Consider the following 15345-nt stretch of genomic DNA (forward strand, 5'->3'; position numbering starts at 1 on the left):
TATCATCATCATCATCACCATCATCGTCATCATCACCATCGTCATCATCACCATCATCGTCATCATCACCATCGTCATCATCATCACTATCATCATCATCACCGTCATCATCACCATCGTCATCATCACCACCATCATCATCATTACCATCGTCATCATCATCACCATCATCGTCGTCACTATCATCATCATCATCACCATCATCGTCATCATCACCATCGTCATCATCACCACCATCATCATCATTACCATCGTCATCATCATCACTATCATCATCATCATCATCATCACCATCATCATCGTCATCATCACCATTATCATCATCATCATCATCACCACCACCATCATCATCGTCATGCCTCTCTATTGCGCTCTGCAGCTGGAGAGGAACCTGAAGGAGTGACTGACTCATTTCAGCTGAAGTTCAGCCTGATGTTTGGCGCAGAGCGAAGCGTCAAAGTCGGGATTTCATGTTTCCATGGCAACTTCATTACAGCGATAAGCGCCGTGCAACAGGAATTGCTCCAAAATAAAAGCTGGGAGTGGACAGACTGCGGGGAGCTGAATGAGAATCTCCTTCCGCTGACCCGATCTTTAAATAACTCGAGTTCAAGTGCCAGGAGCAGAACCCAAAGGTTCTGGAGGCGCCTGCAGCTTTTTTTTTTTTTTACCAGAGCTGCTGATTGCTCCCTGAGTCAGAGGGAATCAAACCCGCAGCCGCTGTGATGTGGTGGGAGCCTGGACGACCCTCCTTCCTGTCACATCGTGTTTCACGGCGAGGCAGGAGAATTTCTGCTCCTCCGTTCTGGAGGTTCGTCTAAAAACCTGCAGAAGATCACAGCTAACACACTTTGTGTTCTGGCAGAAATAATAGTCACAAATATTTTCCTTCTTTATTCTGTGGTTTAGGCCAGTGCTACTCAAAGTGGGGGCCGCGGCCCCGGGGGGGCCACCAGGAGGATCCAGGGGCCTCAGGAAGTTGGAGGGAAGATGAGAAAAAAATTCAAAATTAAACAGAATAATTTTTATAATTATAATTTTTTATATAATAAAATTTAATCTGTTTTCTACCAGATTTTTTTTCTTCAGTGTCCCATTAGGGGCTCCATAGTTTCCCATTATTATAAAATATAAGTTAAAATAAATAACAGAAGTGATTAGAAAAGCTTTTAAAGAGCGTAGCATCAGGAAAAGGAGCAAAGAACCGAGGGAACTGCTGCAAAATCCATAAAAACTCCTGAGGAGAGATGAGGCAGCATTTATGATATACAAATACATTTATTAAATAAAAATAATTATCAAATGATGCAAAACATGAGAAAGAAACAGAATCGATGTTTCCACACATGTTTAGCAGCAGAAGCTGAAGACGCTGAAATGTGATGGGAAAGTTATGAAGATGAAAATGAATCAAAGTTTAGAGTTTTAGAGAAGAAAAACTTTCCTTCCACAGATTTAGGATTTATTTCCCCACTGGATGGAGAAACTTTATCTAGTGAAAGTAGAAGATCAGGAAGATCCAAATGAAACATTAAAGAGTGAGAATGAAGAGCAGGTTCTGACCCAAACAGCATCAGAACCACAGCGCGGTTCCCCTGAAGACCCGATCTGGAGCCGTACCTGGAACAGGCGCAGGATGTTGGCCACCATGATGGACACGGAGCTGGCTGACGCGCCGATCACTCCCACCACTTTCTCCGGCTTCACGAACACGGGCGGCTCGCCGTTGGTGCAGCGCACGTCGGACGTGTCCTTCTGGATCAGCGCCTGCACGAAGGTGAGCGACTGCTCCAGGGCGTAGGTGTCCCGGGAGCAGGTGTCCAGCACGCGTGCCCCCAGCGTCACGTTGGGCAGCAGCTCCTCGTCTCCGTTGATCTGGTCCAGCGCGTACATCATGGCCTCCAGCCGGTGGATACCGTTCTCCTTCTTGATGTCACCGCAGGGCGCGCCCGGGGCGCCGCGGCCGTGCACAGGAAACAGCCCCCCCAGCGTCACGTCGCCCTCCACTCGGATGGAGTGCGGCGCGTAGATCTCCTGGGATCCGGCCGCATCCAGCAGAGCCGGCAGCAGCCACAGCAGCCCGAGCAGCCGGGGGGGCCGGCTGGCCTGGCGGCCCATGGCTCTGGATCCGCTCCCTCCGCCCCTGCGCACCAACCACGGCGCTCCGACCGGAAAACGCACAGCCACGGAAAGAAGAGGCGCTTCTCAGGAGAGAGAGAGAATTCCCAGAGACAAGTTCATTCCTGGTAGGGAAGTCTGAGCGCAGAATCCCGCAAACTGGCGCAACAGCAGCGTTCAGCAGCGCAATATCACCGCAAAGTGTGCGCAGAGCCGCCGCACGCTTGTTGCTCCAGCATCATTCCCACCAACATCCCAGGATTCTTCCAGGACTCTTTCAAGATTCCATAAACAAAGACAGGATCCACTCCTTTAACTCCCGCAGCAGCCGCGCACATTCCGTCTGAGGCGGCGTGAAAAACCCACCCAGCCCGCGTCCCGCACCGATGCCATGGTCCGGCACGAGCCCGATGATGAGCGCGAGGGAGAGGAGGAGGAGGAGGATGAAGAACAGATATCACGCGCGGTTCAGCCTCCACGCACCGCAGAAACGCGGGATTAAACTGTTCCGCACCGACGGCACCGAATAACTGCGCTCTGCTCACCGCCGCGCCGCGCGCGCGTCTGCGTGAGGGACAGAGAGCGCGTGCGTGAGTGAGTCAGGCTCCTCCTCACCCACTCATCCCTCCCCCTTACAGTTTCCCCTCACCTGTGCGCGCGCTGCGTGGTGAGGAGAGTCCGACCAGGAGGAACAACCCGCGGCTGAAGGAGATCACGAGACGGCGCGCGCTGTCTCCCGCACACACATGCGCGCGCATACTCCACCTACGCGCCTTGTGTGTCAGTGAGAGACTCCTGTTGCCAAAACAACCCGAGAATCATCCCGCAAAGAAGAAATGATCCACTTATTAAAGATGAGCTGGATGAGCTGGAGGCGGGAGTGTGTGTGTGTGTGTGTGTGTGTGTGTGTGTATCCTCTCAATAAAAAACATGAACACCTGTAATGAATCTCGTTCTGTTCATGAGAAGCAGGAAGCTGCAGAACGTTCTCAGAGGAACGGATTACGGTTCAGATTCAGGAGTTTTATGAATATTGATTTTAAATTCAGATAATCTTTAGTCTTCAATTATAAGTTGTTATAGCTGTTATTTCATATTACGCAGGTCACCTCGTTGGACACATTTCCGGATTATAAAGTTAAGATTCCAGTTATTCTAAGTTAGAAAAGTTTAAATTAATGAACAAAATACCTGATAAATTGATTAACCATCTGAAATCTGCCGATTTATTTTGAACAGCTTCAGCAGCGAGAGCAGACATTAGTTCAACCATGTCAAACTGACAGCTGTATTAAACATTAATAAAACATAAGAGGCAGGTCAGCGTGACAAACATACAGAACCCCGCCGCAAAGCATCCTGGGAAATAGTTCCGCCTTTTTGTTCTGTCAGTTCATTTTTTAAGCTCTAACGCAAAAACTCAACTTTACTGAACTCTTGGAGAGATGACCTAAATAAAAAGTTAAGTTAAGGTGAGTTTATCTTTCACAAACATTTAAGTTCAGAACAAGATCTGACTAAATGCAGCTCCGATGAATGAGAGGGAATCAAATATTGACTTTATAAAAACGTTGTTTAAATTCAAAAAATAATCCAGTTATAGAGGATCTTCCAGACGTTTCCTGATATTTCAGAGATGTTGGAAAAACTTACGATGCTGCAGCAGAAAAACTCATTTCTAGTTTGGAGAAAGTGTCTGATTTTTACCTCGATGAAGTAAAACGATGATTTTCTGTTCAAACTTCAGCTGGTTGTTTGGCAGCCAGATAAGAAAGTTTGTCCTCATCAGTGCGACCTGATGGGTGGAGGCGCCAACAGCCTCAGGTTTCCTCCAGACGTCGACCCGTCACTGACGGCATCTCCCTCCTGATGGTCCAGTCGACCCGGTTCCACTGGAACCAGAACATCTGCTCCACCTCCAGCTGCTCTGAGTCAAACCAACCTGTTCCCCTCCTGGCCTGTGGGGGCGCTGCACCAAGAACCACTGAAGGAAACGACACAAAAACCTCTGAAGACACTGAGAGCAACTTCCTTCTTCACCAGATGGAAACAAGATGGAGGATTTTAGCGGTTGGAGGATTTCTCTTTAGGCTGAAGACCAGGAGCCATTTCTGCTGCTAGCGCTAGGCTAATGTGTTAGCTTTGGTTGGATTTACCCAGAATGCTCTGCGCTGTAGTCCACTTCCTGTTTTTGGAGTGGTCTCTTGGCATTCACACCTCACAACCGAACCCGACTTTGACTAGGCAGTCGGACTGGAGTCGGATTAAATCGGACTGAACTGGGCTGGTGGGAATGAAGCCTTAGTTCCCGTCCAACTGTCACGCAAAAAAGGAAGTAGCGGTTGCTAACTAGCATGGAGCAAATCTCAGAAACCTGGAGAGAGAATCCTCCCCTCCCTGCCTGAGGTTTGGACTAAAGGTCCTGGGTTTGAATCCCAGGCTGTTGGTGTTAGCATGTTGTCCCTGTGTGTATGACCGGACTCCATCATGACCGCGGTCCGGGTCAGTTAGTTCTGCAGATAGAATAAATATCCAGATGCTTAAGCTGCACGTGAGCCTCCTGCTGCCCCCAGGGGGCCGCCGCTTCATCAGCGCTAACAAGGTGCCATGTTCCTCTCTGACAGATGTGGATGCTTGTCTTTGTTTACACTAATCAGGCTTTAGTGGATTTACAGGATGAGACCCGGCTACAGGTAGACGTTCCCTCCTCCCGCTGCTTCACCAAACAATCATTTATTATGAATTTTAATCACTAAGCTCCTGTTAGTCTTCACGCTTCATGGTGGAAAGTTGATCAAAGAGACTTGAAAGAGGAACAAACCTGGCCGTGTCTCACATTGGGGGGTTTAGCTGCTTTTTGCTCATTCTGCCGGTTTGTGATCCGGCTCTTCTGCCGCTCCAGCTGCTAATTGAAGCCGTCAGATCCCTGACACTCCACGCCGAGCTGAGACAATGCGAGCAGACAGAAGCTGGCTGATCAAACGCTTTGCGTCATCTCTTTCTGCCGCAGTCAGAAGATGCGCTCCAACATCAGAGGCATCAGACGGCCGTCGGGCTCAGAGACGGAGAGTCGAACTGTTTGTCTCACAGGAACCCGGGGAGACGAGAGACAAAGTGGCTGATTGTTTCTGCGCCGCCGAGAGGAGAGATCTTAATCAGAACAAGACTTCCTCTCCGAGATGAAGACCGCCTTCCTGACGGAGAAACCGGGTTCACCTGCAGAACCTTCCAGATGTTTCAGCAGCAGGAAGATTCTCCACCCATCCCGATGAAGACAGACTCCAGATCTCTCCCAGTTCCAACCAGCAGGAAGATTCCCAGCATGCAGTTCTCTCTGTGGGTGGGCGGGTTCTCTCTGGGCGCTCCAGCTTCCTCCCAGTCCAGGAACACGACTGCTGGGTTAACTGGTTTCTGTAGGTCAGTCTGAGGTCAGAGAGTCTGTGGGGTCCTGTGACGGACGGATTATTCCCACATCGCAGAATCACCTACAGTCGGGTCAAGCCGACACCAACCCAGCTGGTCTGAGCAGTGAACCGGACCGGATCCGTCGATCAGTCAGGAAACTGCTGCTTTCTGCTGAGCCTCCAGATTACAGAGTGGAGGGACGTCACCGAGCCGCTGGACGCATTTTCAGATGCTAACAGGGAAAAAGTTCCAGGTTTAAACGGCACTGAGTCAGCTGTAGTTGTCATGCCAGGCCACTAGATGGCACTGGGATATTGGCATGTCATGGAACGCGCTTTAGTCCCTTAGCTTCCACCTCACAGTAAACGGTAACCCATCTCACATGAATGAAGCACATATTTATCAGAAATTATGTAAAACCGAACAAGTTCAACAGCAAAACGCAGCACAACGATCTCCGCCGTTGTGTTTGTTATCATCCGTTGAATACGTAGAAAAACCCGACAGCTGTGCGTTCTGCGCTTTCATTTTCACAAAGTACTTCACACCTCCACTGGGGGGCGTATCAGAAAACGCGAAAACGTGTCGGTGTGAGACTTTGGTCATTGGTGTCGTGTAAACGAGCGACTGAATCGTTTACAAACCGTTACAGGTTCAGCCGAAGAGCGGCGCCGTGTGAACGGGTCTGAGCGCCGAGCCTGTTCAGAACCTGACTGAAGTTCCTGCCGTTCTGGTTCCGTCGTGTTCACAACAGATCAAACTGAAGGCCTCCTCCGCCTCTGCTATTTTACAGCCCAGATGAATATTTCAGCTTCACAGCTGATAAACGTTAGCGATGCTGAGGAGCCGCAGCCTGAATAATGCAGCGCTGCAGCGTGAGAACCCGGACGGTCCGGCCGGCGCCGAGGTCCCAGAGCCAGAGGGAGACAATCAGTTCCCGCTACTACAGGCTCATTTATTCATGAAGCAGCCTGGGGGCGGAGCAGAACTTCCTGCTGTGATTCTACACGGCCTCTTCTGGCTGTAAACCAGACAATAAGGGCTGCGTGCGCCGCTGGAGGCTCGCTGATGCTTTCATGATAATTGAGAGGGAGAACATTGATGTCTGAGTGGGCGATCAATGGCTGTTCAAGCCAGAGTGGCTTCTTCTCAGAACATCTGACTTTATAACGATGAGGGACACAGAGAGAGGGCCGGTCCGGCATCAGGTCGCCAAATCCACCGTTTTCTGGAGGCTCTGAAGGTTTTATAAAGTCCAGGGATTCTCTGAGGTTTCTGACCCGTTAAACTCTGGTAGAGCAGCCGCAGACTTAAGCAGGACATGTTGAGCAAAATAAACTTTATTCAGCCCAAACTCAAACATCTGTTCCAGCTGCTGCGGTTTTCTTTCTCACGTGAAGAGCACTGCGGGTGGTTTCACTGCAAACGGCACAACCAGGACCGGTCAGAGTGGGAGACCCAACTGAAGCCCGTCCCTGCTTAGAACCATCCAGAACCGTTCTGCCCTCCGGGTTGGATGATAAACATTCAGTCATGGCAACAAAACAATAAAAACTAAAACAAAGCAGTACATTAATTTTAAATGTTTGGCTGAATGTGGGACACGGAGACGGACGTCCAGCGGGGCAGACCGAGCTACCGGGCCTTGGGCCCCTGAAGACCTGCCTTCAGTTCCAGTTGTTCTCAAACTGCAGAATGACTCTGAAGTAATTCTCCAGTCATCTGAACGCATCGTTTATCTGCAGCCCTCCAGTTGTTTCCCTCAAAGCAGCACTTATCTCTGCGTGCCCCCCAGATTCCCCCCCGGGTGTCAGGATTATTCAAAGCCCCGACGGAGGAGGAGAGCGCGGATCTCAGGTGCCAATTACTGCTGCCTCCTGTCTGTGAGGCGGATAATTATCCAGAGGTTACTGAGCCTGGGGAGCCTGAACGGAGATCGGGTCCAGCATCCCAGGAGAGGAAAACGGCGCTGTTGGCACATCCATCTCACCTTGAGGAGAACTGGACCCGCCGGTTCTGCCCTCTGCTCTTAAATAACGGCAGAAAACGCGGCGGCGGCGCAGATTCAGAGGATCCAAATTGGAGGTTCAACATTACATTTTGTTTCATAATCGGTTTGTTTGCAGTTTTTATGATAAAAATCATTTGAGCTGCCGTGTTGCTGAAATACGCTGTACAAATAAACCCGACTTATTACAGACTAAATAAAACTAAATATTGCTTCATTTATTTATCTTTAATTTTACAAACAGTGCACTAGCGGAGACTCAAAAACTGACTGAATGGAAGGAAAAAGACCGTTAACCCACAGGGTAAATGGTGAATTATTATATTTACTGTAGAATCTCAGATGAACAGCAGGAATGTTTGCAGGTTCAGAGTCGGACGTTTCCTTCCTGAGCTGCTGCCTCTCCAGCCTGGGACTTTAATGATTTACAGTGATAGAAATGGCAGCCAGCCGTAAATCAGCCGCTTCTTCTGCTGCTCACCTGCTGACTGACCTTTAGTGATGAGGAGTGATGAAGGTCTGACGGGCCTTTCATTAAAGGGAACAAGATGGAGGCGGGTTTAATTTGCCCCCCGCTGCGGAGCGGAGGACACGGAGCCGACCTCCAGGAAAGGTCATGAGGCCTTCACAGACCGTTAGCTTACGCTGCTAACCGCTAGCAGCGGAACGAACCGCGGTTCTGCGGTTCTGGGCGGGAACCACCCAGTTCTACGGAAGCCCTAAAGGCAAAAGAAAAAACAATAATTATTTCAAGACCAAGTTTTCTTTTTATCCTGCTTTTAAAAGTCATGTTCAACATGAATATAAAAATATTCTCCTCGAGGAACATTTGTTTCTCTGAAGGAGAGGATAAAATCTATTTATTCATCAACTGTGTTTTTCTGACTATAAAAAATACACATTTCTTTCATGTCTACAGCAAACAACCAACAGAATAGAAAAGAAAAATGTTTTCTTAAAATCTTGTTTTGCTCTGAAGAGCAAGTGGATAAAAATATTTCTGTCTCATCATTTTTCTTACTCTTTTTTCCTCCTTATCCAACAAACAGGAAGAGAAATAGAATCATTTTTTCTCTTAAGCAAGTGAATTATTTTCTTTTTCTGTGTTGGAAGAGAAGAAAAAAGATTTTCAGCCTTCAGGCCCTGAGTCAAACAAACAAACAAAAATAAATTATGAATTATTAAAAAGACAGAAACTCTTCACTCTGTTCCTTTTTTGCTGTAGAAATTAAAGAAAAACACACTGCTCAAAATTTGCAAATTGCGTTTTTTTCAGGCTCTCTTGGGGAAAATGTGTAATAATTAAAACTCTGAAGGAGATGATAAAATCAATTTAGCAACAAAAAATTTAAAATATATTTAAATAATTTTTTGTTCCATGTTGGTTAAAGAGGATCAGGTTAGCTTAGCATCCGCACCGCTCTCTGGTCTTTATGCTACGCTAATTAGCAGCAGCTCAACAGGGATTATAATCCCATGGATTCCTCAGCAGGCAGCTGCAGCTGACGGAAATTGTTGTTCAGGGAGTTTTTAGTCCTAACATGAATCCAGCTTCAGTTCAACATGAGCCCACTGGAGGAGGAATTAAATCTGACATCCTGACTCCGTCTGTTCCACGTTCAGCTGCAGATTCACACAAGAAGTTAAAACGCTAAAAAATCAGAAAAATAATACGAGACTGTACAGGAAAGGAAATCTACAACAAGAAAAACAGTGCAGCTGTTAAAACAGCATGAAATGTGGAACCGAGTAAGATCATTTAAAAACACAAACAGGATGAATATTTGTGCATGAAAAGCAGCAGGATGTGATATTAACTGTGCTTGGAGCAGCTGGCAGGAAGGATCTGTGATAACGCAGCTTGGTGCGTCACGGATGCAGCAGTGGGGCACGATGTCCATCACTGATGATCTCTTAACCTGCAGAATTATGATGGTTATAGTTTTAGAAATGCATATTCCAGAATCACTTCATTATTTTTTTATCTGTGCTGAATCTGAAAACAGATTTGTGATTAACTACAGGAAGTGTTATTTTCCTGTGGATTGCTCAGCTGGAGTTTTGGTGTCAGATCAGTGAGTAATTAGGAACTTCATGTTTTGATGAAGTTTCTGTTTTTAATTTAGTCATTTTGTCTGTTTTAATGATCTCCATTAATTTAAAATTCATTCTAATTACGTGTCTGGTTTCCGTCTCATTTCTACATTCCATTTTCTGTGTAATATTTTTGTATCTCAGTCTGGTAATCTTCCAGCTTGTTTTCATCTGTTAAATTCGTAAGCTTGTCTCGATATTTGTTTTTGCTCTTTATAAAATTTCTTTGCTCTCATTTTGTTCAGCTGAACTGACAGTTAAAGATGAAACACAGAAATCTTCCAGCCTGATTGGATTGTTTTCAGCTGAGGATGTTGATGCTTCACCTGCAGAGAGAAGCTTCAGATGAAACGGAAATAAAAACCCAACTCCAAGTTCATTTCTGATCTCCTGGTTCTGTGAGGAGAGAGGAAAACTGTGAGTTTGCAGGTTTCATGCGTTTCGGTCGGTGATGACGGATTCTGCTGAAAAGTTCAGATGTTAAACTGTTTTCTCCTTCATGTTCCTTTGAAGCCGTTAATCTGAGACTGAGTCAGACGCTGCCTCTGATTTGTGGACCTGATTGCCGAGGGACAACAGATGATGTGACTCACGCTGTAATTACCGCGCTGACCTTGACATTTCTGATCGCTGCAGCGCTCCTTATTCCCAGAGCTGCAGCTCCTCGTCCTCCGTCTGCGGCTCCAGGTTAACGCGAATCTTCTCATGCAATTAAACTTCACTTCATTAGCTTCCTGTGAAACGTCAGGACTTGTTGTTCACATCAAAACGCCAAGTTAAGGGTCAAACGGGATCTGGGTAAAAATGGCTCCTGTGACGTCACTTTAGGGAAATTCTTACAATTTCTCAAAGATTTCTCTCAGAATTTTATTTTGTAAGAAAAAAAGTAATTCATAAATCATCTTAGAGAAAAAGTTAGGAGTAAGAAGGGAAAACGGAGGAAAAACCAGTTTCCTCTGTAAACTGGTGAGAGCTCTGCCAGCAGCAGGCTCTGCAGCATGACGCTGTGCGGTAATTAATCTATAATCCAGATTAAATGACCCATTCATTTCTATTAATTGGTTACTGGGGTCAGATTTGGGGTTTTGTCTCATTTTGTTTTGTGTTTCAACCAGTCACAGCCAGGACTAAACCTGTTGATTTCTACCAGTAAAACTCCAGCAGTAAAAACAAGCAGGTCAGATTCCAGGTTCATATTCATCTGATATCAGGTTGATTTTGGTTTTTGGGTCTCACTCGTTGATGATCCGTCTGAAGGAGTTTCCTCATGAGCAGCTGACAGATTCCAGCTGTAATCTGGCTAGAACAGGTCCAAACACCTGGAAGAATCAAAGGACAAAAATAATCATCTTCCAAATCTGGACCACCAGATTCTCCCAGCATTAAACCCTCTGCAGGGAAAATTATCTTTATTCATGAAAAGTTAACAGAGTTACACAACACAGATCCACAAATTATTAACACTAATGCTTCTCCGTTTCCTCAGACTCGTCACAAACCTGACCTGAAACCAGTCAGTCACGTGATCCTCCATCACCATGGCAACCCTGCAGCTGGAGGATCCGAGGAGGACGGGTCTTCATCCCGAGGGACCGGCACGGAGGACGACCGACGAGTCAAACATCCAGATGTTTCCCCAACGGTTCATCATCCAAAACCAAACCAATTAATCAGTTTTGGAGTTTAATTTGGGAAAATCTGGATTTTTTTCCACCAATGCTCTTGGGTGATGTCAGCACCCACGGCGGCCATCTTGTTTGATAAGCGTGTTTTCAGCTTCTGTTTATTTGAACTTTGAATTCAGGTCAATTTTATGATGGAATATTAGGGAGAGGAAACTGAGATTAAAGTCAAAGTTAATTTAACTGATCAATATCAAATTATCAATACCAGGATGTTGAAATGACCATGAAAATGATGATCAGCTGATCAATGAGGGAGGATTTGGATTTTTGTGTTTTATTTTGTTTATCAACCAATCAGAGCTCAGACTGAACCTGAAGATTTATGTCAGACACGCCTAGCAACGGGGTCAGACACGCCTAGCAACGGGGTCAGACACGCATAGCAACGGTTCGGTGCTGGCCGGTCCTCTCGGTCCAGAAGGTTTCAGTGAAGTTCTGATGCTGAAACATTTGAACTGAGCAGATGAGGAGGTCTCAGGCGGGCCGAGACCTCCTCATCTGCTCCTCCTCTCTTCCTCATCTCCTCAGCTCCTCTTCCTCCCTCCAGCGTGATGAAGCTGCTCCTCACAGATAAAAGCAGTGATTACTCTGAATTACATCTCGGTCATGGAGTGATTAGAGCGGCGCAGGAGTCCAGCTGTGTGACGGGATCATTAATTTGTCCTGCTGAGATCCTCCAGTCCCGATAATTCCCGCTGCTATTGTTTTCTGACAGCGGCCTGAGAAGTGATCATAAATCAGAGCTTTCTGTTGGCGGCAGGACAAGATGTCCCATCCAGAAAGCATTCATCATGTTAATAAAAGTGTCACCGCCGCGCTGCTTTAAGCTCTCACTGAGCGAGTCAATATCAGCGCCGCTTTAACCAACTTTCTTCTAAACTGTCCGGTGGGACTGCAGATGGGAGCGTTTCATTAAAAGCTGCCCTGCAGCTCCATCCGGTTCTGTTTGGGCTGAACGGAACCGCGGACCCGCCGCATCTGCAAACAGAGTTTAGATCACAACCTGAACCGAAATGAACTGAAACACTGCAGGGAGTAAAACACTGACAGCAATGTTCTGGTTTATTCAGCCGACAGAGAATAAAACGGGTTTTCTTTCTGAGCCACATTTCATCTTTTTATTTATTCATTTATTACTGAAAACTTCAACTGCCAGAAGAAATTCAGGATCAGAGTCTTCTTATAAAATGCTCTAAACTAACTGTTTATATTCAGGTTACAAGCTAAACATTTAGTTTTTAAACTAAATATTTAGTTCCCAACTACATGCTTAAAACTGAACAAAACATTTAGTTTAAAACAAAAGTATGACATTAGAAACTGCTGATGGAAAGGGCAACTTTGGTTAACCATGCTAATGCTGTTAGCGCCTGCTGAATGGATATGCAGAAGAAGAGACGGAAACACGTTTGTAAGTCGTGACACAGCGATTCACTGGCGCTTCTCTGCCTTACCAGAGGAACCAAAGTCAGAAACGTTTCTGAGTCCAAACCTCCAGGAGGGGAGGATTGTCTCCACTTCCTGTTTCTTCCAACCATACGTAACGTCAACATCTGGAGAAACTACAGTTTGGGTAACTTGATTGATTTGTTCCAATCCAGTTTGGAAACACGATTAATTGATTTTCTATTTTGTTTGTGAGTAAAACTGCAGGTTTGCTGCTTCTTACTAACAGGTAACAGCTAACCTGCAGCCATCCCGACCCGTCATGTTTAGCTCTTTAAAGATGATATTAGAGCAAGAGGAGTTTCTCCATCATGAGAGTTTCCTTCTCTTCTTCGCTGGTTTACAGATGGAGAGGAAATGACAGAGATCTTCCCAGTGTGACGAGCCGCCATCATGTTAACCTGCACAAACTCGCCTCACCTCGTGGCTCTGGCATCGATTCTCTGCAGCCAGACAAATGTCAGAAATAATAACTGCATAAAAAGGTCAACAAGGCAGTAAAACAGTCTGAAGGTCAGGACAGATCGTCTGAGTCAGAGGAAACCGGCCGCATCGGCAAGACGCTCGACAGACGACCAGGGAGCTTTTTATCCAAACGCTGACCTGCTGACTGATAATGATGATGATGATGAGACAATTTTAATCTCTTTGTTTGGTCCATTCAGGATGAATTGTTCTGAAACACCCAGAGCTGCAGGTCTGAAAGCAGATTTTAATTAAATAAAATAACTTTAATGCTAAGATCCAACAGTCGGTTTCGTTCCTCAGGAGCCTGTTAGATCAAATTAGCATCATAGCTAAATTTACACCAATGGAAGGCACAGTGTTCAGGTTTACTAATCTGATTGACAGTAAAACCATAAATACATTGTTAATAAATGTGGATATAAATTCATCAGTACATTTTCCTCCCATAAAACAAGATGTTTTATGTTTTATTCTGTTATAAAACAGAATAAATTTAGTTTTATTCTGGTTTCTGTGCAGATTCATATTTGTGGCGTCATTTAAAACAGTTTTTTGCTCTGAGTCGGTATGAAGGTTAAACGTTTCAAGGTTTTTCACACAAACAGAAACGCATTCCTCTCTCTGCAGATTCCACAATCACAACTTTCACTCCAAGGATTTCCAGCCTGAAGCCGTTACCTCTCCGCTTGGAAACAAACGACTCTCGTTTAGAGTTAAAACACAACCATTTCACCATGGCAACAGAGTAAATCTGCACTTTACCAACCTCTGGATTCACCTTCATGTGGGCTGATGAGACGCAGAGTCCAAGATGGAGAAACGAAACCTGAAGACAGAAATCAAATGTCTGGGCAGGAAGAGGAGCTGCAGAGCTGAGAGGTGGAGGAGGCGAGGGCGTGGCTCTGCTGCTGACAGGAAGTGACACCTGAAAACAGGAAGTAACAAAAGAATCAGATCAGATGCAGAACTGCCCAATAATCAGAACCAAAACCAAACACAATCAGAAGAGAAATATCATTTATTGATCCCCAGAGATGTTCAATAAACAATAAAAGACTGTGAAGTAAAATGTACATCAGAAAAATAAAAACATTAGAATATTAATAAAACAAAACTATTTATTTCAGAATAAATATCACTACATGAAACACATTATGTAGTATTTATGTTTTGTTAATTATGATGATTTTCTGCTAATTAATAAAAACATAACATTCAAAAATACAATATTACATGAAACTAATAAAAAATCAACTTTTAAAAACAGAAATGTGGATTTAATTTTATCTGACCTGTTTAATATCAGATAAAAGGTTATTTTAAAAAGTCTGGCAAACAAAGCTTTATTAGTAAATAAATTAAATAAGTCTGGTTGTTCCAGCACAAGCCCACATCACCATCCCTCCACCTCCGTGCTGCTACAGGATCAGCAGATCCTGCAGACATTTAAATATTTAAGGGTTTTTTCACCAGAAAGAGTTAAAAAAAATCGTAACATGCAAAATTTCATCAACAGTTTTCTGACTTTATAAAACTATATTTTTTCAGCAAAGAGTAAAAAAAAAGTTTTCTTTGCATTTTTCTCTTTTGTTGGCTCAGTCCCTGAAGGGCAACTGGGGAAAAAATGTGCCAAGTATTTTTCTTTTCTTTTCACGCAGAAGAAGAAAAAACATTGTAAAATCACTTTTTCTGTTTGTTGGATGAGAAGAAGAAAAATCCAGATTTAACTGGCCTTCAGAACCAAAGCAAGAAAAACAAAAGTCTTAAAAATCATTTTCATTTTCCTTCGCTGGTGGTTTGTTGTAGGAATGAAATATATTTTAATAGTCGCAAATATTAACAAACTGATCCAATTTCATACATTGTATTTTCTTTTAATTTTTCCCTTCAGGAAAAAATAACATATGATCATAAAAGCTTGTGGTTATTTTCCTGACGTTTGTCTTTCCATGTTCAGACGGTTTACTGATGATGTCTGCTGACAGTGGAGGTCAGAGGTCGTCCACGTGACCTGGCTCTCTCTGATCGGGGAGTTGTTGAAGCAGTCACGCTCCTCTCCTCCAGGTACTGATGCTGCAGCCTCAGGAGAGCTGATGAGCCAATCAGAGGCCAGCAGGGGCA

General features: G+C 45.1%; 1 protein-coding gene and 1 long non-coding RNA gene across 2 annotated transcripts in view; one reads left to right on the top strand and one right to left on the bottom strand.

Annotated features, from left to right (window-relative positions):
• grm7 (glutamate metabotropic receptor 7) overlaps positions 1-2999 on the bottom strand; it is a 132956-nt gene extending 129957 nt beyond the window's left edge. Inside the window, exon 1 of the mRNA XM_015043429.1 lies at positions 1621-2999. Within this exon, the coding sequence (XP_014898915.1) occupies positions 1621-2118 (498 nt within the window). The 5' untranslated portion in view covers positions 2119-2999. The remainder of the gene's footprint in view (positions 1-1620) is intronic.
• Positions 3000-9870: 6871 nt separating this feature from the next.
• LOC106954151 (uncharacterized) lies at positions 9871-12413 on the top strand. Its single transcript, XR_001426312.1, has 3 exons — positions 9871-10042; positions 10139-10312; positions 11112-12413. It is a non-coding gene; the product is annotated as an uncharacterized LOC106954151 (long non-coding RNA).
• Positions 12414-15345: the final 2932 nt, after the last annotated feature.

The sequence above is a fragment of the Poecilia latipinna genome, unplaced genomic scaffold (genome assembly GCF_001443285.1).
Source record: "Poecilia latipinna isolate Pla-1442-1.1 unplaced genomic scaffold, P_latipinna-1.0 Scaffold631, whole genome shotgun sequence".
Classification (NCBI taxonomy): Eukaryota; Metazoa; Chordata; class Actinopteri; order Cyprinodontiformes; family Poeciliidae; genus Poecilia; species Poecilia latipinna.